The sequence below is a fragment of the Aricia agestis genome, chromosome 5, assembly GCF_905147365.1.
Source record: "Aricia agestis chromosome 5, ilAriAges1.1, whole genome shotgun sequence".
Taxonomy (NCBI): domain Eukaryota; kingdom Metazoa; phylum Arthropoda; class Insecta; order Lepidoptera; family Lycaenidae; genus Aricia; species Aricia agestis.
The window spans coordinates 15,746,545-15,762,943 of NC_056410.1; the positions used below are offsets into that span (position 1 = coordinate 15,746,545).

Here is a 16,399-nt window from a genome sequence, read left to right on the forward strand (position 1 = left end):
ATTCCCAAGAGATGCAAGTGCACCCCCCTGCCGGCGCCCATGAAGACAACATTAATAAATTATGACTAATATAGTGTGCACAAACAAAGCTTTTTTGTGTTACCTATTTCCCTACCTATAAAATAGTCGTAGGTATGTCAAAGACATTAGTTAATCAGCAGTTAGAAATGAAAAAAAAATATATGAGAATCTTAAAAACTAACGTTTTGCTTAAACAACGCCTATTTGAGTTATCTACTAGACAAACAATTTACCTACTAATCCAGCGGCATATTTTCTTCTAGACGTGATGATCGCAGCGCTGACTGATACCATCGGAGACCACCCTGAACTACTGCAGCGCGACTCGCTCGCTCCGCCCGCTAATAGGTAAGAATATGAATAAGTACTAAAGTTGAAACTGGTTCAATACCCCATAATAAGCCTGATGGTATAGTTTTTTGGCCATTCTAACTTGGTTATAACTTATAACTCATAAGTTGGAAACAAAGGACTCTTTCCTTTTCCTGAATATCTCGAGACGAAGTAATTTTGTGTCAATCTATAAAGATAAAGTCTATTCAGGACGAAACGTTCTGAACTCAAATCAACAACTTCACTCTTTATCTGGTTTATTTTCTCCGGTGTCAAACTATAGTTTGTGCGTTTTATGATGATATGCGTGACACATTATTATTGACAATAGTAGGGAAGTTACCTAACAAAAATTAATCGATAATTTAAAAAATATCGAATCACTTCGTAAAGGAATTGCAATCGAAATTATCGATTTCGTAATGACATTTCAGTAGTGCCGGCGATTTAAGATGGCCGCCCTTTTTTATCGATTTGATTTCGATTCAACAGTGACTCTGTTGAATCGATCTCTATTGAGTTTAGTTCCGTTTCATGCATCTAATATTTTTCAAATACTTTCGTAACAATAATTTTATACTCTTATTTCACAGTTAATATTTATAATTTTATATTAATAAGTTAGAATTTAGCAACTTTTCATTTATATTCATTTACAATAATTACTTATAGGAAACATTTGTTTTTGTAGATGTAATATAATTTATTACAATTTGACATTTTTTTTGTATTCTGTTTAAAAAAATCCGTAGCAAGGAATATGAAAACTGTCACCCATATCATCTTAAAACGCACAAACTATAGTTTAAAACTAGTTCAAACTGCTTCATAACCAGTTCAAACTGCTTCGAAACCAGTTCAAACTTTTTTATTTCCAGGCTAATGCGTCAGTTTCTGGACACGAGTGTTTCTGAGCCGGGCATGTCTCGGGCCATCCTCGCCGCGTACAAGGACGAACTACTGAAGGGCCCGCCGCACAAGTACGACAGGAACTAAGCGGTTCATATTACGTACCGTAACTAGAGACATCGCAGATAATTATTGTTTGAGCTTGGAAATGCTAAATCCAAACCACACTATTTAAAAAGTCACAAAATTCGTCATAACGCAATGTTTTCTGTCCTTGGTTTTGACTTCCTGGATAACTGGGTACGCAGGATTACATCGGCTTTAGAAATAGGTGAACGACTAATAAGCATAAAGACAGAATTTTGTATTTTGGCGTACCTATATCCTATCGCAACAACGGAAACATAACACATTATACGGAACTTCTAAGATCCTGGTAGAGGAAATCGGGAATATGTGATGTCTCTAGATAAAGTACATCAATGGACTTAGGTATCTAATGTTGCTTCTAGGTAGGTACTTATGTGTCGTTCTATTGATGAGACATATATTTCATAAAAGGTAATCCATTTAAAAGGTAATAAAGACAAATTTAAATTTGAAAATTTGAAGAACTGGTCGATTTTGAAACAAAGGCCAATAATTTTGCGCTGAAAATAGAATTAATTTTGAAAAGCACAAGGCAATGTATGTCTCATACAATAGACATAGAAATAAAAACGCTGCCAAAGCCTTTAGCCCTCAAAACGTGGCAAATCCTTCGAGGAATTTTATTTAACAACGTATTTTGACCACACAAGAGATTATTATCATTGTAAGAAGCCGTTAAAAACGCACGAAAAGAACTCTTGAATACAGACTTGCAAGGATTTGGTCATGCGCCAAAGTATCCTTGCAGGATTGTACTCAGTATATTAGTTAAGTATGATACTTATTAATTACTATATTTGGCAGCTATTGGTACCAATAAATAGTAATGGAATTCCTCCAATTTCATATTCAAGATGGCCTATTCTACATAGGCCATTTAAAGCAGGTCCTTTTTGGTAAGACGATACTTTTACTTATGTTCAGAAAATTAATTTTTCATTCCTTTTATGTAGCATTAAAGTAAGTAGGGGTAAGTAGATATATTACAGAAATATTTCTGTTGTCGTTATGCTTTGCTTAATTTGAAAATGTGCGATATTACCCAAATCGTGCTAAAATCAAAGTCTTTGTAAATAGTAAATTATTGCCTGCTATAAATCCATTAACAAAAATACTATTTAGATAATAAATATAGCGATTATAGGTAGAGATTTATGTAGATTTATAATGTAGCTTCTGAAATTTTTGACTTTTATATTTCTCTAATCCAATTCAGACTTTATCATGAAAGACATCGAGTGACACTCGTTTATTTACCTAAGTCACTTTGGCCTCTTGCGCCAATCTACTTTATTGATAGTCAAAACATAAGCTTTCTCATTCGTTAACACAAAGAATAAAGGAGACAACATGTTTTTTTTTTATTCAAATTTTTTGACGAGGTTTAAAAATGCACTTGGCATCTATGCCAGCCTCATAGTATTATTCAAAATTAGTTTAAAAACTTTTAACTTTAAAATAGACTGGCGCAAGCGGGCTTTAGAATAGTAATAAATTGAAGGCATTCCTTATATTTTTCTATCATAGCAAAATGTGGTGAGCTATAACATGTGTGCATATCTACACAATCCATATCAAATGATGGGCCCAAAAACATTTTGGCTTGTAGCATCGTAACTCTATAGGTACTTAGCCAACCTTTATCATAACAATATTCGGACTTCTTTGTAGAAATATGTAGCTCATCACATAATATTAATATATTATCTCATGTTAATCCTAAATGTATAAATAGTTGTTAGACAAATCTTTTATCACAGAATCTATACTATGTAAGATGTTGCAGCAAAGATACGACGCTGTGTGTCAGCAAAATTTATTATATTTATATTATTCTTTGAAACATATTGTGGATTTAATAAAAAATATTTTAATGTGGTTTTGTAGCATTGTTTTATTTTGCCCTACATACATACATTTCTACAATAATTCTTATCTGGTCATTAAGAATTTGAATTGAGAACTTATGGGTTATTCTGCATACGATTATATAAATAAAAAAGTTTAAAGCCTTAATACAAACTAGACAGTGGAGGAAATGCATTTTGTTTACTAACAACTACCTTCTTATGTTGATAGGAAATATATCCCTTGATTTTCCCGTCATATATTAAATTCGCAACAATACACTGTGTCTCATCAGAATCAACATCCTCTTGCCCCATAATCTGTAAAGCCGCTTGGAAGCTTGCTATTTCAATTTGATGGGAGTTTTCCGCTAGGTACACCTTCCGGAATAAGTTTCTATAAGCGGTGATCTTGAGTTTCTCAACAATTAAGTATATACCAGCTCTGATGAAGAAACTTTCGTGATCCTCCATAACTTGATCAATGCCTCTTAGATTTCCATTCTTTACCGCAGAAACAAGATCCCAAAACTGAAGTAGATCATATTTTTCCAGCAGTGCTTTTGAGGGCATGAACCCGAGAAGCATCTTAACAGGAATCAGATATGTCAGTATAAGCCTTTTATTTTTACTGCTTTTTCTGTGGCAGTTCTCAAGAGCAAATGACAGAAACTCATCTGCCGATCTGTAGTCCGAATCGAACATGGCTTTCCGGCCAACAAAGTATCTATAGGTGATTTGCTGAGCCAGGGGAAATTGGTCCTTAAATGGCGATGAGTCTATAGCTCTTATGAGTGGCTTGCATAAGTGCAGCTTGTTTATACGAAAATATACTTTAAGTAGTTGGTTCACAAGGTTCAACATACCAAGTCGTTTGGTATCATCGTCAGAAGTTCTGTTGTCTGCTGCACAGACTCTGAAGCAGGCAAGAAGACTTTCAGCAGCTTTTTCTAATATCTTTCCATTGCTTTGAGCTGTAACGGGAAAAACTGCATTACTAAACTGTGACACTAAAACTAAAGGTCAGTAATCAAATCTAGAGAGAATTTTTGTTACCTTAGTTAAAAATTCTAAATTTTACACAACTAGAAAGATATATATTATAATGATCATCATCAAAATACACAAGACGGTTTTTAAAAGAAAATGAGACCATAATAATTTCTGTAATCCACATTCCACCACTACACCAGATAGTCCCCCTTTAAAGGTAAAAGACCGAAAACAAAAAAGGTTTTTACTCAGCAGTGGAACAGTAGTGGCAAATAAAAAAAAACAACAGCCTGAAGCCTCTGGAAGTTACTTAATAAAGTAGAATTTATGATCTTACGGCTTGTAGCTTCTGCCTTCTGTGCCACCAGTCTTAAGTCCAAGCAGACTGTGTACATGAGGGGCAGACACCAGTTCTCTTCCTTCTGATTCTGTAATAGCTTCACGACGGCTGTCACGCAATGACTCTGGCTGTTGTACGCTTCCATATAATCATACATGTGAAGAGCCTGAAATGTATTATCAATTCTCATATAATACCTTTTCTTGTGATATGTTGGCTGGTATTACTGTGATATAAGACGAGTACAACTTAAAAATATGTTATAGGCAATATTTCTCAAAAAATTATACTTTTAGTTGTAAGGCAATAGCTTACTAAATTAACTTGTTCAGGGGTCACTAGAGCTTAATAGGATTAAGGTATTAGAAGACGGCAACAAATAGTAAATATACAAACCTTTAAACACAATAAATGGCAAACAACAATCTCATCCAGAGGTGCTACACAGTTTCCTTCCACTAGGGAAGCTATGTCACTGGAGCGCAAGTTTTTATTTGCGACATGCTCGTCTCTTAGAGACAATAATCGGGCTAGGATGTTTCCCTGACCCGTTCTGTAAACGCGTTCCACAAACTGAATATATTGATTCAAGCTGCCGGTTGCCATTTTCGGTTGCAGTTCGTATTAATTTGAAGATAAACTTTCTCCGATTCTAGATTTATTAAATTCAGTAACACATTTTGTATTTCTAAGAACACTGTTATTTAAATTGTTTTGTAAAACGCATAAAATCGAAATCGAATTCTGCCTTCTGCAAATACGTAAACGATGTTTTCTTCTTCTTCTTCTTTTGGCGTAAGCCTCCCCATTTAGGAGTTGCAGCGTCAGAGTTGAGGCGAAAAATGTGAACAGTTATAACTTATAACGTAAACTGATTGCCATGCAGCGGGCACGGGTGATGACTTCATGCGACCATGCAAATACAAGATAAAATAATGAAACAGAAAAAACCAGAATAAACGATGTTTTCTTCATAGGTTCCTAGTTCCTACTTCATCTTCAGTTCTTCTTAATTTTTTTTGGCTTTTGCCACTGACAGTTGACACCGGGGGTGTAATTTGCCAAATACAAGGACATACCTATATGATTTGTTGTCGAAAAGCGGCCGTGGTGAGCCCATAGACATAATATATACTGTCGTAAAGACCACCTGACAACTCGAAAATGCGTGACCATTTTTGATCTGTCAATGTGTGCGTGTGCTAGTGATGTATATTTTACTATCGATAGTATAGTATTTTGCTATCGATAGTTTAGTCCGTTCGAGTTATTTTACCTGAGTTTCTATAAGAAATAAATAATATGCAACTTTGATAGATTTGTATTTCAAATTAGGTATCATAAATTTTAATTGGCAAAAAAAGGTGACGATTGAAAAGTAGATACACATTTTCTTTTGGAATGATTTTTCAATCGTCGGATATGTTATGACATAAGGTTCTTATAGGGGTAAATAATATACACTTAACACATTATAAAGTTACTTATTTATTACTCAGGTAAAATCTATCTGGTAAATCAGTCCTTACATTGAAAGTAAACGTTGAAAGTAAACAACACACATAGTATATTATATTTTATTCTTAAATTAAATACATATTATAAAATATCATAATATTTTATTACAATTATTTTGAACCGACTTCCAAACAGGAGGAGTCTAGACGTTCGCCTGTGGATATATTTTTATGTATGTTCAACGATTACTCCGCCGTTTATGAACCGATTTTCAAATTATTTCAAAACAAAGTTGGAATAGCTCCTTTAACCAAAATAGTATTTATTCTAATTTTTCTTTAAAAATTTTCAATGAAATGTTTGCTACATATTGTTGAATTTTTCTTGGGATTCCAACCAACACGCCCAATTAATTTCAGCCATTTTCCTCTTATTAGAGGATCTTGAGGGAATCTGTAAAACAAAATATGATTATGATATATAAATATAAACCTTCCTCTAGTTTTAGAGTCACTCTATATTATAGTAGTTATATTATATTAGCTATATTATACTATACTATATTATATTAGTTAAAATAAGATAATATGTCCTTTTTAGTCCGGCCGCACATTTTCCGAATTTCTGATCACAAAAATTCGGACGCCCCGCCCCGCTCATACATTTTGACACGTCAGAAATTCTTTTAGTATGATGGGTCTACAACAAAATGTATGAACAGAGTGCGTTCCGCCGGGCGTCCGAATTTTTGTGATCAGAAATTTCGGATAATGTGCGGCCGGGCTTAAGGTGATAAAATATATAAAGGTAAATGATTTTTATTTTAGATTTATGTTATTGTAAAATATCGATAAGCATATCGATAAATTTGATTCAAGCACTAGCGTATATGTAAGAAATTTTGATGAAAAATTTTTCTTCAAAATTTGTGTAATATAAGAACAATAGTACCTTTAGTTACGCAAAATATGAAAGTAAAAGGGAGGATTCACAATATTTTATTTGAAATAGAGAACTAAAGACCAGAATATAGCAAAAATAAACACATCGTAGCAATTAGGACATGAAGATTAATTACGGGTGAAATGTATATTTTTCAGGATTATTCCTATGATTTACACTGCAATCACTCACAGCACAAGTTATTATTGTTATATATAATAGTATTTGTTGAAAATAACATACGATTTAAATAATAAATTGCAAATACCGAAAGGGCATAAAAACGATTGACGACTTTTGACGACCTGTCAAATAAAAGTTGTTACAATTTTCATTAGAATGCCTCTCTCTTTTCATCTTGTTATAATTCCATAAAGGATTTTCTTCTCTCTCGCACTCTTTGTTGGTCTTTAGCATTATATTATGTCTATGGGTGAGCCTGAGGGGCCGGTTTCACTATACGAGTACTCTTGGACCGAGTACACTCAAGAGCTAGATCGTAGAAGAGCCCACTCGGAATTATTTGGTTTACACCATAAAGTTAATATACCTAGTGGAATAGAGCAACAATCTCGAGCTGTCAAACGAAACCGAAATTGGTTTCATCTTTGTGTAAAAATATGTATACGTATACACTTACACAAGCATGATTGAACATGATTTCTATGAGATTAAATTGTCAACGTGCGGCACGTGCCAACTGGACGTCAAAAAAAGAGTGCTGCTGTCATGTATCCAGGGCCCGATCTTAGGGGGGGGGGGGGGGCGGGGGGTTGTGAGCCGGGCATTTGCCCAGAGCGGCAAAAATGAGGGGCGGCGAAATTGACTTATCTTCCAACCTAGCCATCCACCACTTAAGTTTGAGAATGAACCTGACCTGTTGCTCCACGTTCCACAACACTTCCTCGGCTTCATATTATATTAATTCCACAAACTTTACTGTTTCCCAATCCACTTTTTCTTTAATAATTCTGCTTTGTTTTTCTTAGACGCCATTTTGTTTTTATAAAATCGTCCGAGACCGCTCGTAAAAATAGGATCGCGTCCGAGTTCACGCCAATCTAAATTCTGTCAAGAAAGTGAAGAAATTAAAAAGTGGCAACATCGTAGTGTCATCCCTTTTTTCTTATATTGATTTGAAAGGGATGACACTACGATGTTGCCAGTTGCCACTTTTTAATTTCTTCACTTTCTTGACAGACTATACGAGTAGCATCCGTAGTAATCCGAGCGCACTCGGTCCGAGAGTACGCGTATAGGGTAAATGACTAGTACATTGGACAGAACATTAAAACACAATATTTATTAAGGTTCCTTTAAAAACTGCCTGTTTTTATTTTTTAAGGTAATAGAACGCCTGATTTTTAAGAAAAACATGAGTAGTTTTTAAGGATGTATATAACATTTATGAATTCAAAGATTCTGACCTAAATTCGAAATATATAGTAGAATATTAACATCCTGCATCGATTGATACCAAAAAATTAATACCTTACCGACAAGTTACGTGAAATAATTCATTTTAAAATTTTCATTTATTATACGTAATGTTTGCCGGAAGTGTTACAATTTTTGAGAATTCGTCAGAATTGGGAACTTTGTAGCAAAGATAAACAGCTAAAAAACTTCTTATTAATTTCTTTATTATCTTATATCGAATAGTTCTTTAAAAATCTATTATAAAAAACATTATAATTGATAATAAGTGTCTGGGTGTCCAATTTTTTACATATTTAGGAATTGGATGTAGTACGGAATTTGACCTTATATATGTCGTTCGTCGTTCGCGAAAATTCTAGGGATTTCGCGAAAACACGGATTTATCAAATCATCCTACGACATATACATCCTAAAAGCAATCTTAATAAATATATAGTGTTTTCGTCATAAGTTTTTGTGCTCTGTCCAATGACTTGTACTGTCCAATCACCAATCAATAATTATCATGTTCACACTTCATGCTTTACCCCAATGATATTCTACTTATACAGATATGTTACGTCCATACTATTTTCCGGCATAAATCTCCTCCGAACAATTTTCAAATTCAAAATTGCAGACATTGACAAATTTGACAGATAAGTGAAACAAAAGATACGAAAAACCATTTAAATAAAAGAGACAGTTCTATTTTTAAACGTCGAATTGTATCGCTGTCTCTTTCTTCGCCTGAGCTATGACGAAAATTCGATTTTTCGAGATTGTTCGAAAAAATAATTGAAAATGTAAATAATCGAGGTATTTATTGCAATCAAGACATGTAGTAAGAGATTCCATGTGTTTTGTTGACTTTCGAGTCATAATTGGTACATTTTCGAAACACGCACGACGTTATTTTCAATTTATTTAGGTAAGACAAGACGCAGCACGTTCGTGACTGCGCTCGATGCAAACTAAACAACAGAAGGCCCAATTGGGCCGTATTTGAAGCTTCACAACGCGCGCGGTGGTAACATATCTGGTTTGAGTATTTCATCAGTGCTTCACCCCCTAGTAAAAATTCCGGCAATATTAGGCGTCAGCTCCAAATTTGTATTCTGTGGTCAGCTCGCAGCTGAGTGCTGACCATTGACTTTTATAAGTGGACTCGGCATAATGGTCTCTACCAAATCAAAATACTGTGGCCGGTCCGCCATTTTATGCTCCGGTTCTCCGAGGTACATAAACTGTCAAAGTGTCGTATTATAGCGATGTCGAAATTGAAAGAAAATATCGATATATCGATACATCGATATTTAAAAAAATATCAATATCGGTCTCGATATATCGCGAAAAAAAAAGGCACTTGAAATGTTCACAAAATACTCAGTTGTATACATACTTTAATAAAAATAATAATTGATGGTAAAATTAAAATAAACTGTAAACACTTCGTGCGCGAGTACAACTAGTATTTGTCCGATTTTTTGGTAATTTTTGACTGATATCAATAATGACAACTTAAATAATAATTAATAAACTTAAAATAAATTAAATAGTTTTATTAAAATTAAGGAGGCTCCTATATAAAAAAAAAACATATTTGCCTATTTTGTCTCTATGTACTATAATACATAGAGACAAAATAGGCAAAAATGATATTTTTTTATATAATATAAAAAAAATCATTTTTGATATCAATGTTTAAATATATAATATAACAGGACGCTCACTTAAAACATGTTAGTTTATCGATATCCTCGACAAATATCAACCGAGTGTCCCATCACTATAGACCGCCATGTTTAGTTCTTGGCAATATGGCGCCGGCCAAACTTTTTTGTAGTTATATCGCCTCCATCTGTTTGCTTATTCATTGGTGCTGACAGAGTGACAGCTGTCAGTTGTCAATTTTCTCGTGTCAATATATACTAGTAATCTGTGTCTTGTGTTGTGTTGCATTTTTTGGTGACTGGTGTTATTGTTTTTGTTCACCGATTTAATTTATAGTAAAAACGATTGAAATACATAAGAGCAATGGAAGATACAGTAGCTTTAGATTCAAGCAAGCAAAAAGAATTTGTAAAAGGGATTAAAAAGCTTCTAAAGGTATGTATTTTGATAAAACGATTAAGTTGCTAGAGGTGGAATTATAACCTATATAAAAAGTAACACTTGTATTATTTTTTCAGAAAAAGGATAAAAATGATAAAGAAAATGAAAACAAAGAAAAAACAAAAGGTGGAAAAGTTGTTAAAAAGAAACCAAAAAGAGGATTGGTTTATTTGTCCCACATACCACATGGTTTTTATGAGGTTAGTTTCGGACACTTAAAAATGGTTTTAATAATGAAGATTAGTTTATAAACAACTTATGTATTCCAATTATCATTTAAAATCTGCTGTAAACAGTACACTTTTGTATGATGATATCATAAAATAAGTATGTAAACAATAATAATTATTATAATCTTTTCAGCATCAAATGACTGAATATTTTAAACAATTTGGTGTGGTGACAAACGTGAGAGTTATACGGTCTAAACGTACTGGCAATTCCAAGGGATTTGCCTTTGTTGAATTCAAAGACCCCACTGTAGCAGAAATTGTTGCGGAAACTATGAATAACTATTTGATGGGAAAAAGGCTGCTGAAAGGTATGCTAATGTTTATTTTCTAGATACCTGCCATAGTTTTGTATTACATAAGATTTTTTTGTATTATTAGTTCCTAGGAAAAACGTTTCAATAAATGTCTGTCGACATAATCATTATTATTTGTAAATCAGTTAAAAACTTAAGTTACCAGGGACTGGCTGTATCAGTATAAAACTATTGAATTCCTGTAAACATACTGTACCTTATTTCAGCAAATAAATGATTTTGAATTTGAATTTTGAATTTATGTTGTTTATTAGTTGGGTAAAAATTGTTCTGTGTATGAAATGTTAAAGTTGTGTAATTTTTTTTTAGCTGAAATTATTCCACCTGAGAAGCAGAGGAAAGCCTTAAGAAAGCATTGGAATAACAGCAACAATCCAGGACAAGAAGCAAGGCTTAAAATGAAAAAAGTATGAAAACATTTTCATGATTTTGTTTACAATTTTTAAATAAAATAGTTTTTAAGTAAGCTCATTTTGGGTAACTTTGAATTGCCTTTAACTTTGAACAATACAAAACAATACATTATTGTATTGTTCAAAGTTAAATCGCAATTCAAAGTTTCCCGAAATGACTGTATATTTTATCCTTAAAAATTTTTATTGTGTTTACAGTTGCAAAATGCACACAAAACAGAAGAAGAGGAATTAAAAATTGCAAGAAAACTATTAGCAGGGTAAGTTAAAGGATGTTGTTTTCGCTTGAAATGAAAATTGCTAAACAAGTAACATGGTAAAATTATAAAGTAGTAAGTGTAAATAATATCTATTTTTATTTCCAGGGTAAACAAAACTAAAAAGAAGCTAAGTGAATTAGGAATAAATTATGACTTCTTTACACCTGTTGATATGCCAGAGATTTTAAAAAGTAATGTTCAGGGTACAGAAACAGTGGAAAATAAACAACCTTTGAAAACAAAAAAGGAAGACGCTAAGAATAAAAAGATTAAATTGGAAGAAAAAGTATCCATTAAGAATGTTGCAGTTGTTAAGAAAAAGGCAAAAACGGATGACAAGAAAACTATCAAGAGTGTTGAGTCTGTACAGATGAAAAAAGAAAACAGCATTAAGCCTAAATCAGAAGTAAAGGAACAAAAGGTGAAGCAGAAATTGATATCTGATGTTAAAGAGACAAAAAAGAACTTTGTGAAGGTTAATAAGAAACCACAGGGGTTAACTGTTAAGAGGAAAAATAAATGATTTAATAATAATTTTCCGGCTTATTTTGCTCATCAACATTCAAACTAATATTAATGTTATTATGCAAGTGTTTGTCTGTAATCCCTATAAAACTCTCTACAAACAACAGACCAACTTTTAAAAAACTTTGGAGGTTGACTACTAGAAACTAACACTATAAAAATGTATCATATTATGAACAATTTCGCCTTTGTCAAGACACATCCAATGATAGCTCAACACAATGGGTGACATGAAAAAATATTCACCCCATCTTCACAATAATTATATGGGAAATCCATAAAATATAAGAGGAATTTATTATTCTACAGAATTTCAGCCTGAGTTGCAGTGTGCTTCTTTCTACCACTTGAAATGAAACAAATGATTTTCTGATGTATTATTTAATCACAATATGCATAGAATCCTAAATACACAAAAATATTGCTCAAAATATTTAAATCACATCAAAAGTTTGGACTGATACACCTAGTTTAATAATTACTTAGTAAAATAGAGAAGAATAACTTCATAGAATAAAGATTCTAAATGTACACAGTACACAACAACAATTTTGGTATCTACAAGGGTAAAGTAGCATTCTACACGCTTTCCACAGGCGCGGTCCGAAAGGGGGGGGGTAACAGGGGGACAGGACCCCCCAAAATCTAAGGTCAAATTGAAAAATCTCAAAATCTTGCCAAATAACAAAAGGAGATTTCTAGTAATCCTATAACAGCGATAAATTTTTAGTGTAGTGACCAGTGAGTGACCTCCTCCAAAACTTCAGGCTGTTACCGCGCCTGGCTTTCCATTGGCGAAGAGTGGAACAGTCAGAAGTTGTAGTTCAGCTGAAAGTAGAGGATACAATATCTACTACTACAGTATGATCAAAGATATAAGCATATATTATTATGACTTATGAGCCAAAAAATACAGCCAATCAAAAATTTTTTATATTGCAATTTTCTTCCAACAAAGTAAGCTCAACTACACTACAGTTAAATTTTACTACACACAGTATATATTTTGTATTGTTGTAACTTGAATCTAGAATAAAATTGTTGTAGATGTTTTAAATCTTTGGCCTTGGTCTAATGTTGCAGTACTTAACTGATAACCTATTTGGGTTTTACCTTTATCATGTCATCCAAAAATTGATCTGCAATCGGACACTACTCACATACTCAATGACACTCCATAGTAGCTTTGTAATATAAACTAGAGTAAGTTAAATCCCGGAAGCTATTTCAAGATAGCCATCTTTGACAGTTAATTCCTTGTAATTGATGGTAAATTACCCAAGAGTACCAATTAGGAGAGGTCTGATAAATTGATGCTGAGAGGTGCTTATATTTCTTCAGCCTCTTCCTGGCTTAAGTTAACTACAACCGGTCTTTCGTCCTCATCATCCATGTCAAGTCCAGTGAAATCCCATTGTAGTTTCTCTGTTAGGTTCTCTTTGAATCTCTCGATGAGCGTCAACAGCCGTCCATCAACTTTACTCACGTGTGCAGTTCTGAAAAACTCTCTCAATTTCTTGTAAACTAAATTCTTGTTCATAACAATGTCTGCCAAGAAATCCTCGGGCATCTCTTCAATTTGCACTTCAATCGTTTTTATAAAATGGAAGAATATACTTCTGTGTTTGTGGATGGCATCGTCACAAGAACATAGTAAAATCACCAAGTTTTTCCAATGTTCAAAAGCTTCTAAGGAATGTCCAATTAGAAAGCAGAGGTACGCAAATTGCAATTCTCCAATAATGTGAAGTGGTCTGTGAAAGACAAAGTTAAAAGATGGGTATACAATGCAAGCTAAGTATTATAAATTATATATTTTTTTTGGTTTATTTCAGTTGTGACTTATTACTTATGACTTCAATGATTAAGGTGAAATTATAAGCAAAACATACTCATCTTGTTGTGCTATCATAAGTTCCAGTGAGTAGGATTGGTCCAGGTAATGTTTAGTGATTTCCTGAGGAGTAGATCCGGGTGGGAATTTGTCCTTTGGTATTTCAGTGAATCTCATTGCAGTGCCTGAAACGCATACAAATATATCCTTAATAATTTATTAGAATTATAAATAACCACTGGCTAAAATAGTGTGAAACCTAACTTTGAAAAAAAAAAGGGAATATTGAAAATCCACATCATTTGTTATCAAAGTCTGCAATGTCATCTTTCTAATTTATATATATAAATTTTATATATAATATAAATTAGAAAGATCACCATGTCAGTCACTCACCTTTGAAGTTTAAACTCAAAGGTAGTCTGACTTACATGGTGATCTATCAACGCATAGTCTAAACCACAGGACCGATTGGGCTGAAATTTGGCATGCAGGTAGATATTATGACGTAGGGATCCGCTAAGAAAGGATTTTGATCAATTCCACCTCCAAGGGGTTAAAATAGGAGATGAAAGTTTGTATATTTATAATAATACTTCTTAATGCGAGCAAAGCCCCCGCGGCTTCGCTCGCATTTCAGTAAAATCTCGTTTTTCAGTAAAATAAGGATGCTTGAACTATAATTATGTTGAGTACTGCATACAGAGTGATAAATAATTTTTATGCTTTGTTATACAAATGATAATACAACAATCTTTGCATGATATAATTTCAGAATATCTAGAGGTATAAAATAAAAATGCACAGATAATGACCTGGTGCTGGTTTCAAATCTGGCAGCATGGCATCTTCTTTTTCTTCTCTGGTGATTCTCTTAGCTCTTTTAGCATCAGATTGTCCAGGACTCGAGCTAGCATCGGTTTCCTCTAGTGAAGAGTTCTTCTCTTCACTATCCATAGATTTAACACCTCTTGGTCTATCTTTGTCTGTTGTAGACATTAATTCCACAGACGCTCTGATCATACCATTCTCAGGAGATAGTTTTTTAGCTAAGTCAGCTGTAAAAATTTAACAAAATGTGAGAATTTGACCTTGTGGTTATAAATCTGGAATTTTAGTGATGTGGGAGAGCCATGCTCCGGCACGAATGGGCCGGCTCGACCACGCCGGCAATACCACGGGCTCACAGAAAACCAGTGTGAAACAGCGCTTGCCCTGTGTTTCGCCGAGTGAGTGAGTTTACCGGAGGCCCAATCCCCTACCCTTTTCCCTTCCCTACCCTCACGGCTCACCTATTACCCTATTCCCTCTTAAAAGGCCAGCAACGCACCTGAAGCTCTTCTGATGCTGCGAGTGTCCATGGGCTACGGATGTTGCTTTCCATCAGGTGGCCCGTTTGCTTGTTTGCCCCCTTATTACATTAAAAAAAAAATTAACCAGAAGTTAATACATACATATTATAGGTACCGGATTTCTTTATAATCATTACTTCTAGATATAATTTCATGTAAAAAAAAAACTTTTTTTAATCTCTAGAAAAATACCTGTTATTTGTGAAGTCAACAGCTTCCACTGGTGCCATATTTCATAAGGATATGGAGCTAAGTGTCTGTCGAGGTTCAGCAAGTTGTCCTTAAGTCTCTGTATGCTCTCATCGCTTATTTCATCCTTGCTTATGTCTTCTGTGTTTTTGTCCCACATCTTCACAACAAACTCTTTCTTATCAAAATAATGCATGAAACCTGATCTAGAAAGCAAGTAATAAAAACAATACTGGAAATGGGACTGATATAATTGAAGGTTTTTTAATTAAAAGTAGTAATTAATTATGAAGTAGATTGACTAGTAATGATTTGAAGTATAAACATGACATTAGAAACCAGTAGTGTCGCGACGACACGTCGTCTGCTGCAGGTCTGCTGCAACTTCATGTAGGCTTCCAACTTGTACCTTAAGACGGCTTTAAAGGTTAAAGGTCAAAGGCGGCACCCTTCTATGATCAAAGTAACTAAATTCTGGTAATCTATAACCGATTATTTACCTTGGAGAGATATCACCAGTTCCATTACTCACTGCCGAATAGTGCACATAATGTAAGCCTGGTGGAATCATCTTGATTCCGCGAAAGTCATCCTCTGTGTTCCAACATTTCATATCAATACCAAATTGTGTCTCTTCGGGGACGCCCAAGAACACGAACGTTCCACCTTCTACCAAAAGCTTTTTTGCAGTTTCCTGATCGATTTCCATCTTGATTAATCGCGCTACCCGGCCAAAATCACGGATAGAAATAAAGATAAAAATACACAAATCAATATGTTTACATCCCACACCTCTTCTTCGTCTTCGTCTT

General features: G+C 33.9%; 4 protein-coding genes across 6 annotated transcripts in view; 2 read left to right on the forward strand and 2 right to left on the reverse strand.

Annotated features, from left to right (window-relative positions):
- LOC121726786 overlaps positions 1-3,217 on the forward strand; it is a 78,768-nt gene extending 75,551 nt beyond the window's left edge. The window contains exons 13-14 of the mRNA XM_042114301.1: positions 285-369; positions 1,233-3,217. Coding sequence (XP_041970235.1) covers positions 285-369; positions 1,233-1,350 — 203 coding nt within the window. The 3' untranslated portion in view covers positions 1,351-3,217. The remainder of the gene's footprint in view (positions 1-284; positions 370-1,232) is intronic.
- Positions 3,218-3,229: 12 nt separating this feature from the next.
- On the reverse strand, positions 3,230-5,300 carry LOC121726788 (PCI domain-containing protein 2 homolog). Its single transcript, XM_042114302.1, has 3 exons — positions 4,930-5,300; positions 4,531-4,699; positions 3,230-4,174 (listed from the first exon to the last, which is right to left on the reverse strand). Exons 1-3 carry the CDS (start codon positions 5,137-5,139, stop codon positions 3,366-3,368), a joined length of 1,188 nt encoding a protein of 395 aa, XP_041970236.1. The 5' UTR covers positions 5,140-5,300; the 3' UTR covers positions 3,230-3,365.
- A 5,003-nt stretch (positions 5,301-10,303) lies between these two features.
- On the forward strand, positions 10,304-12,219 carry LOC121727084 (MKI67 FHA domain-interacting nucleolar phosphoprotein-like). The gene is made up of 6 exons (XM_042114761.1): positions 10,304-10,461; positions 10,545-10,667; positions 10,831-11,008; positions 11,324-11,421; positions 11,626-11,687; positions 11,793-12,219. The coding sequence occupies exons 1-6, from the start codon at positions 10,390-10,392 to the stop codon at positions 12,208-12,210; spliced, it is 951 nt and encodes a 316-aa protein (XP_041970695.1). The 5' UTR covers positions 10,304-10,389; the 3' UTR covers positions 12,211-12,219.
- A 345-nt stretch (positions 12,220-12,564) lies between these two features.
- LOC121727085 (protein AAR2 homolog) lies at positions 12,565-16,365 on the reverse strand. 3 transcript variants are annotated; one of them, XR_006035619.1, is made up of 6 exons: positions 16,088-16,365; positions 15,591-15,793; positions 14,862-15,104; positions 14,105-14,231; positions 13,373-13,966; positions 12,566-13,040 (listed from the first exon to the last, which is right to left on the reverse strand). XR_006035619.1 is itself a non-coding variant. In XM_042114762.1 (5 exons), the coding sequence occupies exons 1-5, from the start codon at positions 16,294-16,296 to the stop codon at positions 13,540-13,542; spliced, it is 1,209 nt and encodes a 402-aa protein (XP_041970696.1). In that variant the 5' UTR covers positions 16,297-16,365; the 3' UTR covers positions 12,565-13,539. The 3 variants fall into 3 exon arrangements, 1 of the variants encoding a protein (XP_041970696.1); XR_006035618.1 differs by having other exon boundaries at positions 13,326-13,966; XM_042114762.1 differs by having other exon boundaries at positions 12,565-13,966.
- Between the last annotated feature and the right edge of the window lie 34 nt (positions 16,366-16,399).

What these genes read in the sequence shown, in the direction of transcription:
- LOC121726788 (XM_042114302.1), bottom strand. Translation starts at nt 5,139, where the DNA reads ATGGCAACCGGCAGCTTGAATCAATATATTCAGTTTGTGGAACGCGTT. An exon ending in GCCATTTATTGTGTTTAAAG is followed by an intron (nt 4,700 to 4,929) that starts GTTTGTATATTT and finishes AATACATTTCAG; the next exon opens with GCTCTTCACATGTATGATTA. An exon ending in GAAGGCAGAAGCTACAAGCC is followed by an intron (nt 4,175 to 4,530) that starts GTAAGATCATAA and finishes TTCCCGTTACAG; the next exon opens with CTCAAAGCAATGGAAAGATA.
- LOC121727084 (XM_042114761.1), top strand. Translation starts at nt 10,390, where the DNA reads ATGGAAGATACAGTAGCTTTAGATTCAAGCAAGCAAAAAGAATTTGTA. An exon ending in GGATTAAAAAGCTTCTAAAG is followed by an intron (nt 10,462 to 10,544) that starts GTATGTATTTTG and finishes TTATTTTTTCAG; the next exon opens with AAAAAGGATAAAAATGATAA. An exon ending in CAAGGCTTAAAATGAAAAAA is followed by an intron (nt 11,422 to 11,625) that starts GTATGAAAACAT and finishes TTGTGTTTACAG; the next exon opens with TTGCAAAATGCACACAAAAC.
- LOC121727085 (XM_042114762.1), bottom strand. Translation starts at nt 16,296, where the DNA reads ATGGAAATCGATCAGGAAACTGCAAAAAAGCTTTTGGTAGAAGGTGGA. An exon ending in ACTGGTGATATCTCTCCAAG is followed by an intron (nt 15,794 to 16,087) that starts GTAAATAATCGG and finishes CTTGCTTTCTAG; the next exon opens with ATCAGGTTTCATGCATTATT. An exon ending in AGATTTGAAACCAGCACCAG is followed by an intron (nt 14,232 to 14,861) that starts GTCATTATCTGT and finishes TATGCGTTTCAG; the next exon opens with GCACTGCAATGAGATTCACT.